This window comes from Poecilia latipinna, unplaced genomic scaffold, assembly GCF_001443285.1.
Source record: "Poecilia latipinna isolate Pla-1442-1.1 unplaced genomic scaffold, P_latipinna-1.0 Scaffold147, whole genome shotgun sequence".
NCBI lineage: Eukaryota > Metazoa > Chordata > Actinopteri > Cyprinodontiformes > Poeciliidae > Poecilia > Poecilia latipinna.
Window position 1 is genome coordinate 364327 of NW_015112763.1, and position 22091 is coordinate 386417.

The following is a 22091-nucleotide window of genomic DNA, read 5'->3' on the forward strand; positions in this document are numbered from 1 at the left end:
GAAATGTTTTTTGGGAAAAAAAATTTTTTTTTCCTTTAAATTTTTTTTTTTTTTTTTTTTTTTTTTTTTTTTTTTTTTTTTTTTTTTTTTTTTTTATCTGTCCAAATGTATACATCTTTTAGCAAGAGGAAAGCCTAGTTGCCTTTTTTGTAGCCACATGTTGACTGGCAACATGTAGCAATAGGTGGGCTTCACACAGCTGGAGAAAACTCAAGTTCACATCATTAAAGCGACTTTAACTGACCCTTGCCTTGTTCAAACAATACAAACGTCACTTGGAAAATCATGTTTTATTACAGCAGCATAATCTTAAACTGAGAAAAATCTAATATTATATTTAAGTGTGTGTTCAAAATCACCATTGCCACCATTTTTTGGCACCCCTAACCATTCCAATAAAGAAAAGAAACATAAAGCCCTCTCTTTTCATACTTTTATTTACTAACCATATTATCTGAAAACATTAAGATAATAAGCCATTACTACTAGAGAACTTGCCATTTGAGCAGGGTTTCAACCTTTACTGTAGGATTGTAATTTTGCAATACTCTTGTCAATAAAACCTGCAGCCATGTTCTGATTTCATCATAGAGGAAGATATACAGATTACATCTCATACAGGGAACATTGTCTCAATAAAAATATCGAAGCAAAAATGTAAATTCATGCAAAGTATCATTTGCATCTTGACTTTTTGAACTTTAGCATTTCACACCGATAAAACTGTTCCACACTCCGGCTCGGCTTTTCTGTAAAGGCATTATGAAGAGCTATAATACTTCAGCTTAAAATGGTAACCAATTGAGCTAGCATTACACCATTATGTGTAGTGGCAGGTAGTTACTGTTGAGTGAGTCGGTTTAATATTGTCTTGGACGCTGCGGAGTCGTGGTCCTTATATTTCTCTGGGCAGAGATGAAATCTGAGGAGAGCCCAGTGTGCACAGAGGCGGTCAGTCAATCCCAATTCTATTGTCTGACACCATAAACACAAATGGAGATCAATGTTACATCTGCCGTGCGATTGGCTGAGAAGTGAGTGCTTGCAGAGAGAATTGAATCCGACAGAGTCCCTAAAGCCGTAGGAGAGGCTTTGTTTCACTTGTCAGCACCTCGGTTTGAGATACATGGCTTCTGAATTAGGACAGTCTTTCAAATATTCACTTGTTGGGTGGGAAAAAGGAGCTGTGTTTTATGCGATTGTAAAACCAACAAAGAAATGTGGGGGGAGAAAAAAAGCCTGTTTTCAGATTTTAAAGCGTTGCGTTTTACTTAGGTCTTCCTACCTCCGTTGCGTCTCTCGCTCCATATAAGGAGGATTTATGAACATGTATCCAGGCAGGGGAGGCTTGTACAGGGAATCCTCTTTTGTGACAAACCCCTTTTTAACAGTCTGTAACACAAAGACATATGGGGAAGGGAAGGAGATTACTGCAATGCCAGACAAGGTGCTGATACCAGGGGAGTGTTAATCTTCAACAGATTGGGGCTGCAGCCCCCCTGGGCCCTTTTATGGTTTTTTTTTTTTTTTTTTTTTTTTATCTGCATACGTCTTTTGGGCACGCACGTCCGCTACCTGCACAGACTTCGAATTAAGGTCAGTCAACTCTGAGGCAATGCTCATGTTCAGGTAACTGTTATTAAAGCTCAATAATCTCAATTCCCCACGGGTCGAGCAGGACGGCAAGGATGGCTCGGTAGTCAGAGACATCATCCTTCAACCCAACCGCCGTCATTAAAACCTTTTCTGTTAAGTTTCTGGCCTCTTGAAGGCGCTTTATGCAAAGTGTTGGATTCCTTGAAGCAACACAGGTGGTGTTCATTTTCTGAACTCCATAATAATCAGAAATGAATTTTCCCCAATTTTGTTCCAAAGGGAGTATTGAGACTATAAATATTTTATGAAGTACCTTTCAGATATTGCTGCTATATCTGCTGAATAAAAACTTGCCAATGGATACAATTTTGTGTGTCTAACTCTAAGTTGTTTGACTGGTTGAATAAGAATGGGTTTTAACCGTGCATCAGCTGCCATGTGTATTTTTTTTTATGCTTGCATAAGACACTGTAAAAACATTGCCTTGCCTTTGTTGTAATCTTGATGAACTGCCACTGCCAAAGAAAAAAAGAAAACGCCACACACCCAGGAAGAGTTGTTTGATTTGGAGGTCATTTATTACACATGCAGACTAATGATGGGAACATTAAGGTGAGTGAAGGTTTCCAGGAACAGGATGTCTTATAAACCTGCTAGAGATTTACTAACAAGCTCTGTTGCTTGAGGTCAGATTGTTCATTTCTGCATTTTTCTGTATTATGTAATGGCTGCAGATGCACAGATCCAAATTGTGTAGCCACTTTCTGAGCATCAGTTTTTTATAAATCTTAAATTTTGTCAATAAAGGTTGATTTTGATTTCTCTTGAGGAACTATAAGATGACTGGACATATGAAAAATATTTAAAATTTCTTGCCTTCCTTCAACAGAAAGATGATGTTTCATTGTAAAATTTTGTTTTGTTAAGGTCTAACAGATAAAATAGCTAGAGATGGCATTTTAATTTGTCTACACCATCTTTTATGAAGGATTACAATGGTTAGCTTAGCGGCCATTACTAAAACACCAGTCTCTGCATATAGATTTGAGAATATGAAGCCTTACTATAACTCTGAAATCCAGAACACACGCAGGTTGGAAGCCCAAAAGGATAAAACAAAAAAGGAAACTTTTGTTATTAAGCTCTCTCTCACTTTCCTGCAGCCTGAGTGACCTCCATAGATGTTGCAATGTCATAGAAAATATTTATGTTTACGAAGCTAAGTAGAAGCTAAGTATGGTGAAAATGCTGCCTTTGAGTCTTCCCTCAGTGACAACTTCCACACCAAAGAATGTGGAAGTTGTCGTGTTAGATTTTCGAATACCCGACTTGCCCTTCAGCACTGAAATTATCTCTGATCACCAACTGTTTTTAATGTGCCAATGCTTTTGTAATTTCTCAAATTTTCTGCTAGCTGTTATGTTGGGTGGGTAAAAAAAAGTGTAATGTTTCTAAATCAGAAAACCATATTCATCTAAGAAAAACCTGCTCTACATTTGTCCCTAATTTCATCCAGACTTTGTGGGTGCTTAACTTCGTTTTGAGCTTTTTATTTTCTGTCCAATTTCAGGCTTTAATCAACATTTATTATTTCACAGCCAATAGGTGCACAAAGGGAAACGATGTTGGTTCATGGTGGCTAAAGGTTTAGAACCTCCTCTGTTTTTCCCAGATTGTCTACATAGCCGTCTTTTAGGAATTTCAGCTATGTGAACCAGCACTTCCGTCTGGGCTTTCGCTCTCTCTCCGTTCTGCATTTTAAGACCAGCGAATGGCATAAATAGAAGAAAGCCACTGAACTATATAGAGAGATTAAACTGTGTCGGGCATGATAAATAAGGCTCTCATGTCCCGTAGTGTCCTTAAGAACGAGAAGCCAGAACTGAGGGCCGTTTCCAGGTCTGTTGCTGTGTAATCGTTGCCGGGGTGCTTCAGGATTTAGCCAGAACCCCCTTGGAAAATGCTCTCAATGCACAGCAAGGACTTTAGCCCAGTAAAAGAGACCAACTGGGCTCAGGAGTGGTCCACTCAGCATGTTTCACCAATACTGTAGCATTATTTAACACTGTTTACTGCAGATAATGGAGCAAATTTTGAGTCATTATGGTAATTTGATGTCTTACATTAGGGACTCGCCAATAAGATGAGCTATTGGTTTAGTACGATCATTATAAGCTTAACTTCTTGAGATACCGCAGCAGTGTGTGCTGCTAAACGTCCTTATCTGAACCTGCAGGAGGAGGAACAAAATCCACTGTTTTGGAAACACTGTAAAATAAGAAATCATGCTAAAATGAGAGAACAGTGTCCATCTGCACAGTGTCCAGACGTCCTTGTTTTTTATTCTGGTTGATGAAACAATCTTGGGAATCCAGGGTTGTTTACCGCATCTTCTAATACCAGCAGCAGGAAAAGACTATGCATTTTGCATTTTGCTCTAGAAAGCTAAAGAAAGACGTCTAGACAATACTCTGTCTGTCTGTGTGTGTGTGTGTGTGTGTGTACAGATTAGTACATTTATATCCCTGATGACCTTCTGTAGCCGGGTTGAACAGATGGGAAGCAGGAGCAACTCTTTCTTATCACAAATGCACTTATGATAATTTTCTGTTGGTGTGTTTTCTGAAGAGAATTTCTGCTGATATTGAAAAAATGATTTTCTAATCATGAAACATCTAAATGATCATATTCCTTGATCATTTAGATGTTTGTCTTACAGTTAAGCAGAAACCTAGATTTGAAATTATCCAAATTTGCCCTGATATGGGGAAAAGAAGCCACAGATAATTTTAAGAAAACGGGTCTAATCTAACTAGGATGATGTTTTGTGCCCAAATATCAATATTTGGGCACAAATATGGATATTAAAAATGGGGAATCTAGAATTCAAAAATTTAAAAAATGTTATTAAAGTATTGTGTACTGGGCCTGAAATGATTAATCGTGATGAATCAATTACTGAAATGTCAACTAATTTAGTAATTTAGCCCTTTTGGGTGTCTAGTCAATCAAGGTCAATCATACAAGCAAAATCATCTGATTCTTATTGTTAAATTATTTAATCATCTGTTGTTCAAATCACCAACTCTTTCTGTGCAGACATGAGCCACCAAAAAGATGTAGTTGTGCTTATTTTTTTTTATTTTTTTTACAAAATATAATACTAGAGAGTTTAATAAGACGCTTGTCAGAACCCACGCTAACAAACATCCTGCGTTCAGAATATCACTCAGCATTATACGACTATTCAGTACAGAATCACCCTCAGAGAGGTTCAACAATAACATAGACAAATGTTGGTGAATTTTCTCTTGGTGATCATTATTGGACCCTGAGCCTGGTCCCTCCAGCTTCCACACCGGACCGGAGAGTCTCCGCTTGTTTCATCCAGAGAGCACAGAGGTCAGCGGTCGACAAGTAACAATGGACCTCGGCTCGGGGAGGGACAGAGAGGGTCACTGTTGAGAATGAGATCACACTTACTGAGCATTTGTTTTTCACGTGTGTGTGTGTGAGGGGAATACCAAGGTAGCTAGCAAACCTGCTTTATGCTGTACGAGTCTTGGTGGTCTGAGGGCAGAAAACCACCAAGATTCTTACAGCTGTTTAATTTTCAATAAAAATCTGATTATATATATATATATGTTTTATTTATTTGTAATAAACATATTTTATGCATTACATCCATATTGAATATTGCAGTTATGACCGATAACCAATATTTCAGCTGATATTAAATCGAGGGGTGTCCAGATACTACTTTTCCACTTCTGATATGATATTGATAGCACAGCTACGAGTACTGGCCGATACCGACATTGACCCGATTCGATATTAGGCATACTTTTACTGCTTAATTTGTAGTGTGACATGTTGGAAAAGACTTGATCAAGTGATATCATACCTAATCAACAACAGGTATGATAACTGAGCCATTTATTATTAGCCAGTTGGTCTTCATGTGGGATACAAGCGCTACTGAATAGAAATGCTGGGGCGGACTAAATGCTGGAATACTGGAGATTAAAGAATTTAGATGCAAGCCAAGATAATCAGATACTTGTGTTTTTTGGCTGATATCTGACAAATTTCTGATATCAGTATTGGATTGGGACACCTCTAATTATAACTGTATGCTGATGTTTATATATTTTGCCCTTTGGACACCTTGAAGAAAATTGTAAACCCTGCTGACTTCACCAGTGACTCACAGCTTTCAACTCCCCACAATCCTTTGCTGCATCACCATTAGCACTATTACATGCCCAAGCAGATACCACATGACCAAACTCTTCTCCTCCCTCACCAGAACCAAACGGCAACAAGATGGTTAAAAATATCGGTTGTTATTATCTGCCCAGTTTTATATATACCGATACCAGTATGTTTAAAAAAATTACTGTTGGACGATACTGATGTTGGTGTTAATATCGTGAATCATTAATTCTTAGATTTTGCCTGGTTTGGAACTAAATGTGTTTTTTTAGGGCAGTTTTCAAGTAACGTTGATAATGGCATAACAATGCCAGTTCTCCATCTCAAAGACTAATAAACTTGAATTTAGTAAAGAAAACTTCATATTGGAAGTGGAAGACATTTTAAATATCCAAAATAAAACACAACTGAAAACAATAAATGAATCGGAAATAAAAAAAAAAAAAAACACACACACACAATTGGAAACCATAAGTAACATGGATTATGAATTCTCGGTAAACAAAATTCCCAGTCAAATATTATGAATCATCAGAATATAAAGGATCAGTAATTGCTTTACTTTGACTGGGCCCTTCTAACACACAGATTGCGTAACCTAACCAAGTTTTCAGGCAAAATAAACCCCACGCGATTGCCTCAGAGATCTCATTTCGAGTCGGATTGTTTACATTGTATAATTTTCTCATCAATGGAGTGCTCCGGCTCTCCGTTGACTAATTACTGTGCAACCCACGGGCCCCAATTAGCCCGGTCGGACTTGGGATCGATGTCTCGCTGTTTACTCATTCTCTTGGTTTAGCTGCTCAAGGTGCAGCAGAACGAGAAGAGCTTCTCATCTGCGTCTCTTGTCTTGCTTTCGACGAGGAGTGGAGGAGGCAAAGCGAGAGCTAGCAGAGCGCTGGGGTTGTGGATTCCTGCAAATTGTCCGGATGAAGAGACACTCATGTTTCACATGGCTCATCATCTCTTCTCATCTCCTCCACACTCGGTTACACATCTCTCTTTTTATTTACCGTCGCCCTCCTCCCCTTATTCCTCTCTGTTCAACTCCTCTCTTTCTCTCTGTGCCTCAGTTGCATTTACTTCCCCCCATTTTCTTTTTTTGTCCCTCTCCCCCAGGTCCAGGATCAGTAGCATCTAATGCTTTCCACTCCGGCTGATTAAGTCGGCACATGTACCCTCTTTACATTATCGCCAGCACACATACACACTGGTGCACCGGCGTCCCTGTGGAGCTAATCAGCCCTACTCTTAGTACTCCGTCTCTCTCCCTCTCTCACTTTCCGCAACACCACTCCAGATCTAATGAAAAAACATGAGCTTTGAGAAAAACCAAGCCCAGACGGACAGATAGAAGAAACACTTAAAAGAAGGAGTAGCTGCAAATAAAGAGAAAGCAAATGAGATATAAAAAAGACCAGTTTAGCAATGCGAATTGTTTCCAGTCGATTCCAGGCTCTTTCTTGGATATAACCGAAACATTTAAAATTCAGATCCACTCATTTAGCAGCTAAACGCTGACAGTCGCCAACTGTAGCCAAATGGGCGGGTAGCACTGTGACACACCTTGGTATTGCACAGCTTCAGTCACATTTGTATCGACTGAGAGGCCCACCTCCTGATGTGTGTATGTCAAAAAAGAGAAGTGCCACATTGAGTGAATGATTTGGAGCAAACCTGGACTGAGGGCCGTCTGCCGTGCGTTCGAATGACACAACATGGCGAAGGGAAAGGAAAGGGCGACAGGTGCCTGATTACAAAGATGAAGACTTCCTTCAGGAGCCTCCCCTGCCTCGGCGGCCTAACGAGAAGCCGCTTCTGTAGTTAGCAGGTGTGAGAGCTGGCAGCTCATAATGTCCTGTGGAGAAGAACAAAAAGGATGCTGGGGAAAGAGGAGGAGCTCAAGAAGAGACGAAGACACGTGGAAGAAACCGAAGGGATCCGAACCCAAACGGAAAAGCAGATATGATGCGAACGATCAATTCGAACGTGCGTGTGTATTGATGATTTGCACTTGAGAGACTCGCTATGTTACCTGCATGCGGCGAGCGGAGACGCTGAATCATTACGATAAGCTGGGGGGACCTGAACATGCGTCGGCTCAAATCGATCTCCATTAAAGCGGAGAACGGCGAGAGGCAGCCAAGCTGTTGGGCTGCGGTCAGATCGTGTTGCCCACCCTGAGATCATGTACAAATTAAAGACGTTTATTCATCAGCTGCTGCTTGTTGACAGTCAGGTCAGGTTTTTTCAGAAGACATTGGAAGGTGTTTGGATACATGTTCAATCACCTTAACTTTAATATCACTAAAGAAAATGAATGGAAACTAGTTAACTTCAGTTAGTAAATTCAGTCTACCTGTGTATAATTTAGGGTGTTTTCACACCTGATAATCCAGTAGACTGTTTGATTAGGGACCAAAATTGCATAATTGCAAAATTGCATAAAAACCATAATTCCAGATGCTGCAGTTCATTTTCACACGTCCAAATATGAATTCGGACCTTCACCAGACTTCACGTTCACTGAATCAAAAACTACGTTTTTTGGCGGACCAGAGTTTACAGTTTTGGTTTGCTTCAGAGTTCAATTGCGCATGCACATCTCCCCAAACAAACCGGGCTTTCTAGACAACCGAACCAGAGTTTGTTTAAACCGGTCTAAACCGGGCTGATGTGAATCCACCCTTAAACTATGAAAGTTTAAAACAAATTTAGGGTCTTAAAATAACTTTCCAAGTTGTGAATCTCAATATTATCATCGTCGGTATTAAAAAGTTCATGTTTGGTTGAATGCCGGCGTTTGCCGTCTGGACTTAAACGGTTTCAGTGTTGTGTGAAGTCGGCCATGCCAAGGGCAGTGGAAGGTCTCTGTTCCTGTTCTGACTCTACTGTATTATTACAGTGTTTGCATGAACTTGAAGGAGACCTGCAGTGTAAATTAATACAACCTCGTCATGCTGCAAATTCCTCTATAGCGATACAAATAGAAACTTGAAAAGAGCTCATTTCCCATGACTAATCTACAAGAAAAGTCTTCCTGAAAGAGGGGAATAAACACACTCAGTTTTGGGGCTCTTGGGCACTTGGAATATTCATTTATTTGAGAGGAATTTACATGGAGCTTGGTGTTTGTGAGGCATGTGCATGTTGCAAATGCACAACTAAATAAAAGAAGAGTGATATGAATGAACATTTGCAAGTAAGAAATGGAGCAAGTTGAGCAAAAAGCCGAGCTCTCTTGCATCGGTCTAATTTCTGAAACGACAAAGAAAACAAAAAAACAGTTCTTTGTGCTCTCCTGCTGCCCTCAGCACATTCCCTCTCAAAGAGACGGGCCGTTTCATCTGTTCTCAGTATGTTCAGGTTAATGTAACTTCCCTCATTTACCCAAAAGGCTGCTTCTCCTCCCCATCCTCAGCGGTTGACTGAACGTCTAGAAAAAAAATCGAGCCGAGGCTCCGCCTTTCATTAATAAAACTCATGCCATGTTCACTTTGAAGTTCTAATTTATGTTCCAATAAACTTTGTCGCAGCCTCACAGAAAGACTTTCTTTGTAAAAAATATAGTTTTCTTGACGATCTTATCGGAGTGTGCTGCCTCTTGTCCCTCGGTGTTTGAAACTCTGTGGTTTGGCAAAGCACCGCCCGGCTTTTCTTCTAAACGACACACATTCTCAGGGCTTTTGCTCACGTTTGTCTTGCACATAGGTACTGTGGCAGAATGGAACAGTACCCAAAAGGAATTTTACTATTATTTTAAAGCTACTAAGAACCTTTGTTTTTATGCTTAATTAGCATAAATGGCATCTACTGACTCCCTGTTGGATTCAGTAGCGAGTCTTGCCTGTAGTAAAGACCAGTGTTTTTTCTCTAGTTTTGCATAAATGCATTAAGCTGTGGTTTGTGTGCAGTTCTTATTCTGCTGTGTACCACAAACGTTCAAATATTAAGCAAAGTAAAATTGTCAGTATTCATAAATCAACCAGTTTTGCTCTGTGGAAAGCTAAATAAGAAATCCTTATCTTCCTAAGAACAATATGCACCATATTAAAAGATGGAATGGGAAAATTTAATATGCATTTCCAAACATTCAATTCATCTAAACCAGAAACTAAAATCCATACAAACACAGATTGACTAAAAAAGAGCAACACCACCAATGAATTTGCAATCTGCTCGGTAAAATGCTGATTAATAACAGAAAAAAAAAAAATCAGCTACATGAGTTAAAACTAATTCAAGCCAAACATTTATCAGTTATACCGGTTACCCACAAGTTCAAAAGAACAGTATTTATTTATTTTAAAATATTAAGCTTTTGTTGTATACTACCAAAGTGCTTTACAGGACATCAAAGAAAATAAGAGCAAAACCCTTTAGTTTTGCTAAAAAAAAAAGAGAGAGAGAAACCTTCATATCATAAGCACTTAAAAGAATTTTATAAGAAAAAAAAAAGTCAAAATGCAAATGTAAATTCAATCTCACACTTAAATCACTCAGCTGTGATCTTGTAAACCGTTTACTGGAGTCTTTGATTAAAAGCTGCACTAAACTGTGTTTCCGTTGTGCCTTAAAGGAGCCTTGATTTACAATACCATTTGTGTCCATCGCCCTTGCTCATGCTTGTAATTCATACCGTCTACTATGAAAGTTGAAGCTGGCTGATTTTTGAACTTGTGTTTAGCTCGCAGGGCTTCATGCAGCCTGCAGTAAAAATCGATGTGTTGAGAAGCAGAGCTAGTTATTGTTAGTTGTTGTCCAAAAGGGCTTCCAGGCAGGGGCCAGCTGCTTTTAACTATAGGAGTCTGCTGCTGCTGCTGCTGCTGCTGCCTGTGTACCACAAACGTTCAAATGTAAAAATAGGAACCCATTTCCTAATAAGCAGATTCATTCAATCTTGTCAACATTTTTTAATTCTTCCTGTTAGTAGGAAGTTATTCAGTGTTTTTCGTTAAGCTAATGCTACTTAGCCTTTATTTTAGATTTTTTTTTTCTGTTGACTAAAATGTAGAAATGTTTGGCTTTTATTTTTATAATATTTAAAATTCTGTTAATTTTTTACCACAAATCTGTGATGGTATTTTTTGAGGTGATGAAATTCTCTCTGCCGTTTCTATAAGAACTAGTTTCTTTACAATAGCTTTTTTTTTCTTTTTGAAGAGTAAATCATGTTACTAAATTGCTCTCTAACTCTTCCAGTCTTATGAACCAAGTCCTTCCAAAATCCAGCATATGTTTCTACAAAGCAGCATTGTTTTTGTCATTGTTTTCTCGCCAATCTTAACCATTGACTGGATCTTTTTGCAAAACATGTCAGATGCGCAGTGATTTATAGCTCTTATGTTTCATAACTGAGCTAAATGGCTTAAAAATGTAGCTAACCTTCAGCAGGTTTGTTAATATTACTTTAGCTAACTGTCAGCGTGTTAGCTAATACTCTACAAAACATGCTGAAGGTTTGCTAAACCAATATTGGCTAACATTCGAGAGGTTGGCCAATACTACTTTACTCAACCTTCAGCACGTTAGCTAATACTGCTTTATCTAATCTAAAAGTTACTGCTTTTGTCTTCCACTTATTTCATTTGAAGCACAACACTGTCACTGAAAATAGCTAATTTTGAGTCGTCTTCACTCAGAAATCACTTCCACACTGAAGAGTGTAATTGTTATGACCTGGTGTTGCTCAAGTTTGATCTTTTTCTTTGGGTTTGTGACTGAATCGTTCCTCGTCAGGGTCAGCAAAGCTGAAAAAAGTTTGATTACCGTCAACAAGCAGTTCCTCTCTGTATGCTCCATAGATGTTATAGTGTTAGAAGTTTCTTTAATGTGTTGATATAAAATAGAGAGGAGGATATTCCCAACAACTTTGACTTTTCCTTCTTTCACACACAGTAAGCTGGACTCGGATTTTATTGGCCTCCTCATTTAGGTGGAAGAATTAAAACTTTGTTTTTCAGGAAATTGTGAACAGCCTTATCAGAATCTGATCCAAAGCCTTTAAAAATACAATAATAAGAAACCTAGATGGTTTTTATAATAGAGAAACATTGTAAAAGTCCTAAAGATCACAGACACTCTGCAACAGGTACCTGTCAGTGTTGGAACATTCTAGGATCTTATAGCGCTCCGTCTGGCTCTGATGTCTGGGGCTGCTGGTTTTTATAGAACTGACATTTCTGGACCCCGAAGTTGAATTTTCCCTCCCCGGTCTGTAAATGACTGACACCTGAACTTCTAACACTTCTCCAGAGAATGGAAAGTCAGGAGTAATTTTTTTTTATTGCCGTCTTTCTAAAGTTGAAATTTCATTTGATTTTTTTTTCTTGCAGGTTTGTATTGTTGCTTTTAACCAACTTGTTTTGCTTGTGTGTGTCTGTGCTGCAGATCTGATCCACTGCACCAATGAGATGAACGTGAACATTCCCCAGCTGGCAGACACTCTTTTCGAGAGAACAGCCAACTCAAGCTGGGTGGTGGTCTTCAAAGCCCTCATTACCACCCACCACCTCATGATGTACGGCAACGAGGTACGGGACACACACACACACACACACACACACACACACAACCCCTCCAGGGCCATCTGTGCAGACTACATCACTAAGCAGTGTTATTACTCAACTCTGTCTGGCATGTTCGTAAATACAAACACATTAGGATGTTTTATTCATGTCCGCGTCGTCGGTTTGATCAGAAGGAAAGCCGACGTGTGTGGGATCGAGACGGCACGCGGAGGAACCGAGGACGCGCGCGACGGACACAAAGCTCGGAGTGATTGAAACGGCTCCTGAGTGCGCAGAAATTAATTGGCTCAGTGCGAGCTAAAGGCAAGATGAGGAGACGGGGATGGAAGCAAATGAATAATCAAACGAATTAGCTTCAGAAAAAAAAAAAAAAAAACATTCTGGAAAGATAGACGGACCCGCCGCCCTCTCTGTAATCTCACATGAAAATTCAGCTATATGGTCTGTCCTTATTTGTCTTCCTTACTCTGCAGTGCGTAGTCTTCACGCCTCTTGAGCAATTTATTTTGCCTGGTTGCAACTATGAATGCACGGCACCAACATTGATTTTACCTGATATTAATTAGCTTTTAACGTATCGATGAGATAAATCTCTGCCGATATAAACAACCGATATTTATTGTTTATCTTTCTGTCATCTGTTTCTGTTCACTTTTGTTTAACCTCGACGGTGTCGAAACGGTTGTGAAAAATACATGTAATATCTGTAAATATTGGTTGTTGTTAGAGCTGTGTAATATCGATTTTGCGATATATATATCGATATTTCCTAGAAAAAAANTCGATATTCATCCGCAAGTATCGTAACATCCAGCTGTCACCTTGCTCACTCACTACTTGGTTCGCCGGGAGAGTGATTAGGTCATCAGGCTTAGAATGATTCCTTCAGATGTTAAGTGTCGAGGTTAAAAAGGTATCAAACTATTCAGAGCAGGGTACTTGGTGCACTTTATTTACTTTATAAATCCATGCAAGCTACAGTTTGTACTGTTTCAATTAAAAGAAACATGTTTTCTCACCACTTCTTTGATTCATTTTGTCCAGCTGTCGACTTTAAGTCTGTGTCCATGTCCAAACAGAGCCAGATATTTTGTAGTTGGTGCTTTTAATCAGTTTTCAGTTAAATTAATTCAGTCCAACTCTATAACAGTCACAAAATGTCACCAAAATCACTCTGTCCCTCTAAAATCTTTCAGAAAATTGCAAAAGTTTATTGAATTGTATCGTTTGCTGAATATCACAATATACATTGCATCGTGAGCAGAATATCGTTTATCGTAAGATTATTGTATCACTACAGCCCTAGTTGTTGTCCATAATAGCTAATTTAATATCAGATGTTGATATTGACCCAAATTTTCATATCGATGCTTCTATGGTTGCAATCACAATCTTTTTGTTAAAATTCAGATTTTAGGCGGCAAACAATTATTTCAGTATTCAATTATTCTAATGATTATTTTTGACGATTAATGGATTAATTGTGTAGTCATTTAACTAAAGCTTTTTTATTCAAAATTAGAAATGCACCAAAATGCAAATGAACAAATTCAATTCCTTTTTAATAAGAAAATAAACATTTTACTGCCTGAAATGCAATAATATGACATTTCTTTTTGTGTATTTTTTTTATCTTTTGTAAAAAAATATATATATATTTTTTTTGTACAGTTTTGCCAGGAGCACTACTCTGAGTCTTTTTTTTTTTTTTGCACAAATGGTGTGTTTTTGAATCTCTATACTCCAGTTTACGGTTAATCAATTGCTAAGTTGGTTGATATGCCAGTAACCGATTAATCATGAATAATATGATTAATTGTTTCTGCCCCAGGTTAAATAACATCCAGTAGAACTACGGGTGCACCGATTGCAGAGTTCTGGCAAATTTTAATTTTAATTTTTAATTTTTTTATTTTCAAAAAAAAGCCTGACCTACCAATTTTGAGAGACGCTGATATTAGACAGTTTTTGTGTTTGCCTGAAAAGTTATTAAACTTATAAACAAAGTCTCTTGTTCTTAACCCCTAAATACAGCCCGTAAAGGAGATATTTGGAGTTTTTAAAATTATTTTCTAATTTATTCAAAGCAGATCTTCACATTACATATTCCAGTTTGAATTTTTAGTGATCTTCAAGTTTGCAGCCAGTTAATTATTCAAGTCGTTCCCCTTGAGAAACAAGTTTCGCACATTGTGTCTTTATGTAATATTCAGATGAATTTGTGGCGTTCTAGTGGTTATAGTGGCTCATCTCTGTGAAAACAGCAGTGGAAGCTCGACGCCGCTTTGTCTTTTATCGTACTGAATCGTCTGAGTGATTTGCAGACAATCCTGTTTAATCGCCACCAGCCTGTATTGTAAATCAGAGCATTCCCAACTAGGTAGGGGGTGCCAGAGCTCGTCCAGCACTCAACTTAAGTCAGGGTCAAAGAGATGATTCCAGCAGAACACACGCTGCTGTCACTGCGACACGCCGTTTCACCCAGACAGACCAAACACAGTCATACTTTTCAGCGGTTATCATGAACCACCTGCTGGATTCAGCAAGTGGAATAACAGCGAACAGTCACAAACATCACACACCTGCTACTTTTGTTTTCCTTTTTAATTATGGAACGGGGGAATTTTACAAAAACCTTTAAGCGTTACTGCAGACATGCAAATAAGTTTGGAAGTATAGAGCAGTATTTTCCAAGCACAGAGTGAATGGATTAATTAAAACAACAGCTGGGAACTGATACAATGATGCCGAGAAGGTTTTGGAGACGCAAACCATTCCGGTTTTAGTAAGCTGTAGATATTCTTTGATCTGTTTGGACTTCATCGCGTTTATCTGGATCAGCCTGTGCTAGCTTGTCAGCATGGTGGCTTTTTCAAATAAGATTTTTGCTGGAAAATAGACATAATTAGATTCCTCTGAATGTCCGACTATCTCCTTTAAAGGAAGCCCATTGTGCAGAAGGTTTCTGTTCTGACAGTGTGACTCACTGAATGTAAAACCACTGAATCAAGCCCGGCGATTGGCCGTTCATATTAATACATCCTTTCTTCTGCTTTTGGTGGATTACTGTATTGAAAATCCCCCTTTTGGGATTAGGAAACGGCCCACAACAAAGTGATGTCACTGAAGTTGAGCTCATTGCTCAGACTTACTGCGGTAGATTTTACTGATGAGGCTTTCATCACCAGGCTCATTTCTGGGAAACTCCTGCAAAGTAAATTGATAAAATGAACTATAAACTAAGCACAAAAATAATAATAAAAAATAACCTAGTGTAGGCACCTATCAGATGTGGTGTTGGGTGTTTTATAGTTGAATTCAGTTGTAGTCATGATTATTTCTTTGGTGCAGATTTAAATTTAGACCCATTTGCGTTTTCCACAAGATATAAAGCAATAATACAAAGATATAATCAAACAAAACGGTTCTTTTTCAGATAACGTCAACAGACATAAGCTTCAATTCAGATCTGTGCTGCTTTTGTACTTAAAAACTGGTATGTAAAATAGGTGCTAATGAATTACACACCTAGGCATGGGCTGGTAGCTTAGAAAGTCAATTTCAAAACCACTTACAGTTTAAATTTTATATGGTGAGCAGACGAAAAGTCCCTTTTCCAATTACGTTGCTGTTAGCCGTCAGTCACCTGTTATGTGTATCATGCCTGATTTCGGAAAAACTAAATATTTAGAAGGATTACTCTATCGGTTTAAAAACGAGCCAATTCAGGAACTTTGTCCCACAGCACAAAATAAAATCTAGCACCAAGATGTTGCTTTACGAAGCAAATGTTAGCATGACTGTTGGTTGAATTAAAAGGTCTTTCAGTAGGGCAAGGAGACATCGCTAATAAATTAGCTTTCTGTAGCTCGCCACTCTTCCACGCATTAATCTGCAGAGCAGAAAAACAAGACATTTTTTAGTAGTGAGCACATTTTACTCTTTCCCGTTAGTAAATTCAGTAGACATTTTACAAAAATATTTAGTTATCATCCTCCATAGTTTCTTCTGCTGCATTTTAATGCAGAAACGCAACAACTAATCCTGCTGTATAAATGATCCAGCATTTATTTTTCACAGATATAAGGATGTCTTCATCGTTTATCCATCGTTTTCACACACATACATACACATAAAAAAAAATTCAATTAAGTTTCTGTAGCTGTCAGTTTTTTTTAAGTGCCTGACAAGCTAAGAAAACAACAATAGAAATGAGGGAAAAATGCTACTACGTTACATGGCCTTAAAAGCCTGTCTAAAGAAACGAGTCTTCAGTTTAGTCTTCAAGTTTAGTCAGAGGTGGTGCGACGGTCTGGAGGGAGTTTGTTCCAGAGTCCAAGTGCTGCCACCGGAAAAGTCCTCTGATCCTGAACCTTCACCCTTGTTCTTGGGACATCTAATAAAAGTTGATTTGATGACCTGAGGGATCGCTCAGGTACAGGAAGACTTAAAAGGTCACATAAATCTGGTGGGGCAAGCCTGTTAAGAGCTTTAAAATCAAACGGTAAAACTTTAAGATCATTTCCAAGATGGACAGGGCGCCGGCGTAAAGAAGGGCGGGTTGAAGTCGTCGTTGAGACTGAGGGACGTCATAATCATGAAGTCCAAGATAATGTAAAGTTTATTACAATAATCGAGCCTAGGATTTGCAAACATGTGAATGGACCTTCTCTAAATCGGTGTGTTTAAAAAAAAAAAAAAAAAGACTTGACCCCAGCCAATTTGAGGTTGAAAATACTTGCACTCATATTAATCTTTCTTGTGATCGAGGGAAGAGTGTAGCGCTTCAGGAGCCAGCTGACCGGCAGTGTGCAGCTGTAGGAACGGTACAATAAAGTTTAGAAGATTTGAAATGTTAACTCTTTAAAACCTGGTATAAAGACCTTGCTTTAATGATCACCAACAGTGACGATCAACACGCTCAACTGTGAGCCTCTGAATGGAAATAACTCATGAATAAAATTAGTTTTAAAAAAACTAAATCTATTCTAGACCTGGCTAGCAAAAATCCTATTTTTTTTTTTATTTATTTGAAAACCTATTTTTGTCTTTTTAACCTTACGACCGACTTCAGTACGGCCCAGTTCTTGTACAGACCACAGTCTGTTCGGTTTGATGCGTTTGGCCTCCAGCTTCCTTTCGACGACGGCGGCAGACCTTAAAGAGCATCATCAGATCAGCTTGATAAGTTTGTGTTTGGAGCTCCAGGCTGAGCCGAACCACCTCCTCTACGTTCCGGACATCATTACCGAACAGGCCCGCAAAGCGAAGTGAAAAGGAAAAGAGAGAAAGAAAGGAGATACTGACTGGGATTTTAAGCAACTTTAGTTCTGGGACTTTTTTTTTTTCCCCCCTCTCGCCCCCATTTGGATTTGTTGTATATTTTAACTTCAATCTGATGTCGGTCGGTTTCCCCAAAGAGTGGGTGTGGACACGCCACAGCTCTCCATTTCGTTGTGTGCCAGTCTGCTGAAAACCAGAAGTTGTTACGAGTGCAAACATTACGTAATCCTAACAACCCCCTCTGTCTGATAAGAGATCTTAATCACAAACTATAAAACAAAAACAACGCTGCTCTTGTGAAGACCACAAACAAAAACAGGACAAACCCCAACGCGAGTGAAGTTGCCACACTTAAACAAGCAAAGCCCCGTAATGCCGACACGCCCCGCCAAGCGCATTCCTTTTAATTTCCTCCAATTTGGGGAAGCATTCCTTCCCTTTTTTAGACGGGGGTCCGCTCCAGTCCAAGTTGCGTAACGCTTCCCTTTTGATGTCTCTCCGTTTTATTGCGCTAACATAAATTTCCTCTGAAAAGAGGAAGAGCCAAGTGTGAGATTGTTGCAGCTGATCCAACCAAGCGCCAAAACAGCCACTGCTTTTAAATCTTTTTTTTTTTTTTTTTTCTTTTTTACTTTCGTCTCAGATGTTGTGTTGGTGCTCTGAGACCAAGCGGAGCCTTTGAATGATGACGGATAGATAAGCTGTGGTTCCCACAAACATGGCGTCGTCGTGAGCTGTCCCTCTATCCCAGAAAAGGATTGCTCAGACTCTGGAAATTCCTGCAACCGTTTTTTTTTTTTTTTTTTTAGATAAATGAAATCATGCTAAGTAGGTCACTGCAGCACAGCAGGAAGTGGCTGAGAGGTATTCCCGAACTGTCGGCTGATTTCTCTCCGAATCATCGCTGCAGATTGAACCTTTTGATTCCGTGTCACACTGTGCCTCCACACTGATTGCGGCGCTACGCTAATTGCCTTCTTCGGCGTTCAGCACCCCGGCAGCTGATAATCGCCGCGTCTTACTGCGCTGATTGAACTGTGATAGATAATAACTAATCTGCTTTATTTAAGAGAAACCGTTGGGATCCTTTTCTCTTAATCTAGATTTATTATTTACCATTTATTTTTTGATTTATTACCCGCTGCAGGCTGGCGAATTTAAAGCAACGCGTCAAATATTCCCATTCGCAGCTCAAACTGCTGCATTGTCCAATACGGGTCATTATTTAATTTGGCCTGTTGAAGGTAGATAAGCCAAAGCTTTGAATACCAAATGTATATTGTGCAGTTCTATAATCTTGTTCTACAAATTACAGGCACGAGGCCATGTAAGCATTAATAATTCAGCTGCCACGCGCATTTAAAATGCAGTATTTCATCGCCGATGCACTGCTGCTGCACTTATTAAATGTAGGAGCTAACTAAGTGTGCAGTGCAGTAATTGAAAAAATCTCGCAGCCTCGGTATACTGCGGCTGGTTTCTGTTTCAGAGGCCGGTAAGTGATGATTCAGGCCGTCGCATGTTCTCATCAGGCCTGTCAGGACGGCGGTGCTGACCCAGGCTCAGGGGGGCCAGGGGCCCGCGCTCCCTCGCAGCCAGAGCATCCATTATTGTCGAGGCGGAGGGAAAAGAAGCCCGGCAGTAAAATTTCCAAACTGCAAACTTGGCCCAGAGCTCTGTCTGGTCAACTCTAATGGAAGTAGAGTTCATTTTAACGAAGAAAAGTCGTCACGTAGGCCACAGACGGCTTATCGTGGAGGTGGATGATGAAGCAAAGCACTGGGTTTTTCCAACCAGGATGTGCATGCATCCTTAAGAAGTCTTACATTCATAAAAATGTAAGTTAGCTGTAAATATGTCGATACGTAAATATGTCAGGTCTTAAATTTTGTTGTGACGGAACTATTCTGATCTCGTTCATGTTGTTTTCTTATTTGGGACTTTTCTGTCAGGCAAACATTGGAGTCACCCGCAAACGCAATCACTGCGTTCTGTGACTCGAGACGATTGCGGCTACCGTTGCTAGCTAGCTAGCTTTTTTTTTTTTTTTTTTTTAAATAAATTTCTTTGTGAATATATTTTATGTGTGATGCTATTTTCAATATGTGCTAAAAAGCTTGACACAACTACAATATAAATAAATATGCAAATTTCTTTTGTACATTTCTGCCTTGATGCAGCTCTGAAATGTTATTGCTAAATGGTCTTAAAGTCTTAAAATTGAATTTGTAAAACGTAAAGACCTTACTTGGTTACTTCCTGAAGTCACATAACCAAAACTTTGAGTTTCACTTCCTTTTCCTAAGACTTATAAATACTCACAGGGCTTCCAGGGACGAAGGAAACGCTTAAAAGAAGTGACACAAGAATATGTGACAAGGAGGAAGAGCACAGATTAGAGTGAAAGCAGACACTTTTAAGGAACATGGGTGGGTTGTGATATTGGTCTTAAATTTTATTCATAATGGTCTTAACAAGGTTTTAAAAAGTCCTAAATCTGAGGTTGTGAAACCTGAATAGACGCTGTTGCAGACGCTCTTCGTCGGATCTGACGGAGCAATCTTTGAAAAGACGAATGGGCGTAAGTTTCAGTCTGTAGGTTTGCAATGGCCAAAAATGGAGCGAGGCTGATTATAAATGCATACCACACTTTTCAGATTATTTATTTAAAAGAAATCCATATGATAGTGACCTAAGTTCTAGCTCCCATCCATTTCACTATTGTTCAGTGCTTTGTGGCCGTCTATCACATAAAATCCCATTCATGAAAGTTTTTGGGTTGTATTGTGACAAAACCTGAAAAATGAAACGCCTATGAATACCTTTGCAAACCACCATGTGCTGCTTTCTCTCCTGCTTGGACTATGCAGCTGCTTTAAATGCATCCAGTTTCCAGCTCTTGTCCTCTCTAATGTATTCAGCTCTGGGCTTTGAAAAAAAAAAAAAAAAACGTGGGGATTTGCCATTCAGAGCAAATAGCAGGTGAATTAAGTTTTAATATCTCGTCTTTGCCTCGGCTGCCGTATTCGTTAAAAGGTTTTCGGATGGTGATTGGAGTAATGGAGAGTTTTTAGTGGCTGTGTGCGGCAGGTATTGATGCTTGTTTAATTTTTCACCTGCAGTTCCCCGCCCCCGCCCTCTCTGTCGGGTAACTCCCCACTGGGACGGCTCGGTCGATATCTTTAACGGCAATTTTACTTTTCTGTTGCTATAAACCTTCTCTTCTGCTGCAATCTCACAAGAACGTTGCTGAAGGATCAATTATCGCGTTTTAACTCCCTGGAGTTTTCGACAGACGGATTAATTTGAGCTTTCCACATGAACTAATGGCTGAAGTTTAAATTGTCTAATAACTACATGGAGGCGTTGCAATGAGAGCCTTGACCCGACTCCCCGTCTGGCTTTTGTGCCAGTTCTTATCATTTGTCAGCTTGTTCCTGTCCTTCCAAAACTTTTTTTTTTTTTTTTTAATCAAAGACCAGTATGTACCAAAAACAATCCAGCAGGAAACCCCAAACAATGACTACGAGAGCCATTTTCCAGCCACGCTGCTTTTCTGGCTTCCCCCCAGGGAGTCGTCTGGACCCGTCCCCCCGTGGACCGTCCGTTGGTCCGAGGACTGAAATCTGAACGGGGCCCCCGGAGAGTCCGAGAGGAACTAATGGCAAATGGAAAGTCGGAGAGAGTGTAGCAGCCAGAAAGATGCCATGTAAAACGGTACTGGAGATAAGTGCTGGAAGACGAGAGAATCGGGTCGTGTTCAGGTCAATGTTATTTTAAAATACTTATTTAAAGCTTAAAAGCACAAAATGTATGTTCCCCCCTTTGCCCTCCAATAAAAAAAACAAAAAAATAAAACGAATAAAAAGTCATGCAGAATGACTTGAATTATTGGAGGGAGATTTAATCCAATCAGATCTAATTTTAGTCATAATTCAGTAATAATACGGTGGGTCTAGTTTCACAACAATAAAAGTAAATGTTTGGGTGTTATTACGCAGTAACTTTTACTTCATTCTATCTCAGGATAAAAAGTTCTGATGGAAGTGAACATGTATTTGATATGAAAACTTTTAAATCATTGCTGGCAAATCATTCTCTGTACCTCTTTCTCTACTTTCTTTACTGCTGCTTTTGTCTCAGGAGCAACAAGGTTATGCGATTGCCATCTAGGGTATGGCAAGACCTTTTACCAAATTATTCTTATCCTCGCTTCTGTTTGGAAGTAATTTTCTTAATCCCACAGACTGGGTTTTAAGATGGGGAGAGACTGAAAGAAGGATCTATCAACTAAATATCTATAAATCCATTCTTCCAAGTAATAATGCACATTTCAAAATCCAGAAAAAAAACATTCTTCCTTTCCACAACTAACGGCTGTTTTCATTACACCCATCTAAACAATAAAATCTTTTTAAAATTAAAATTCTTACTAGCAGAAACTTGAAACAGAACTCATGTTTC

General features: G+C 39.2%; 1 protein-coding gene across 3 annotated transcripts in view; it reads left to right on the plus strand.

The window, feature by feature from the left end:
• LOC106945521 (phosphatidylinositol-binding clathrin assembly protein) overlaps positions 1-22091 on the plus strand; it is a 106652-nt gene that overhangs the window by 23035 nt on the left and 61526 nt on the right. For all 3 annotated transcript variants that reach the window (XM_015029256.1, XM_015029257.1, XM_015029258.1), the window contains exon 2: positions 12205-12347. In XM_015029256.1, coding sequence (XP_014884742.1) covers positions 12205-12347 — 143 coding nt within the window. The remainder of the gene's footprint in view (positions 1-12204; positions 12348-22091) is intronic.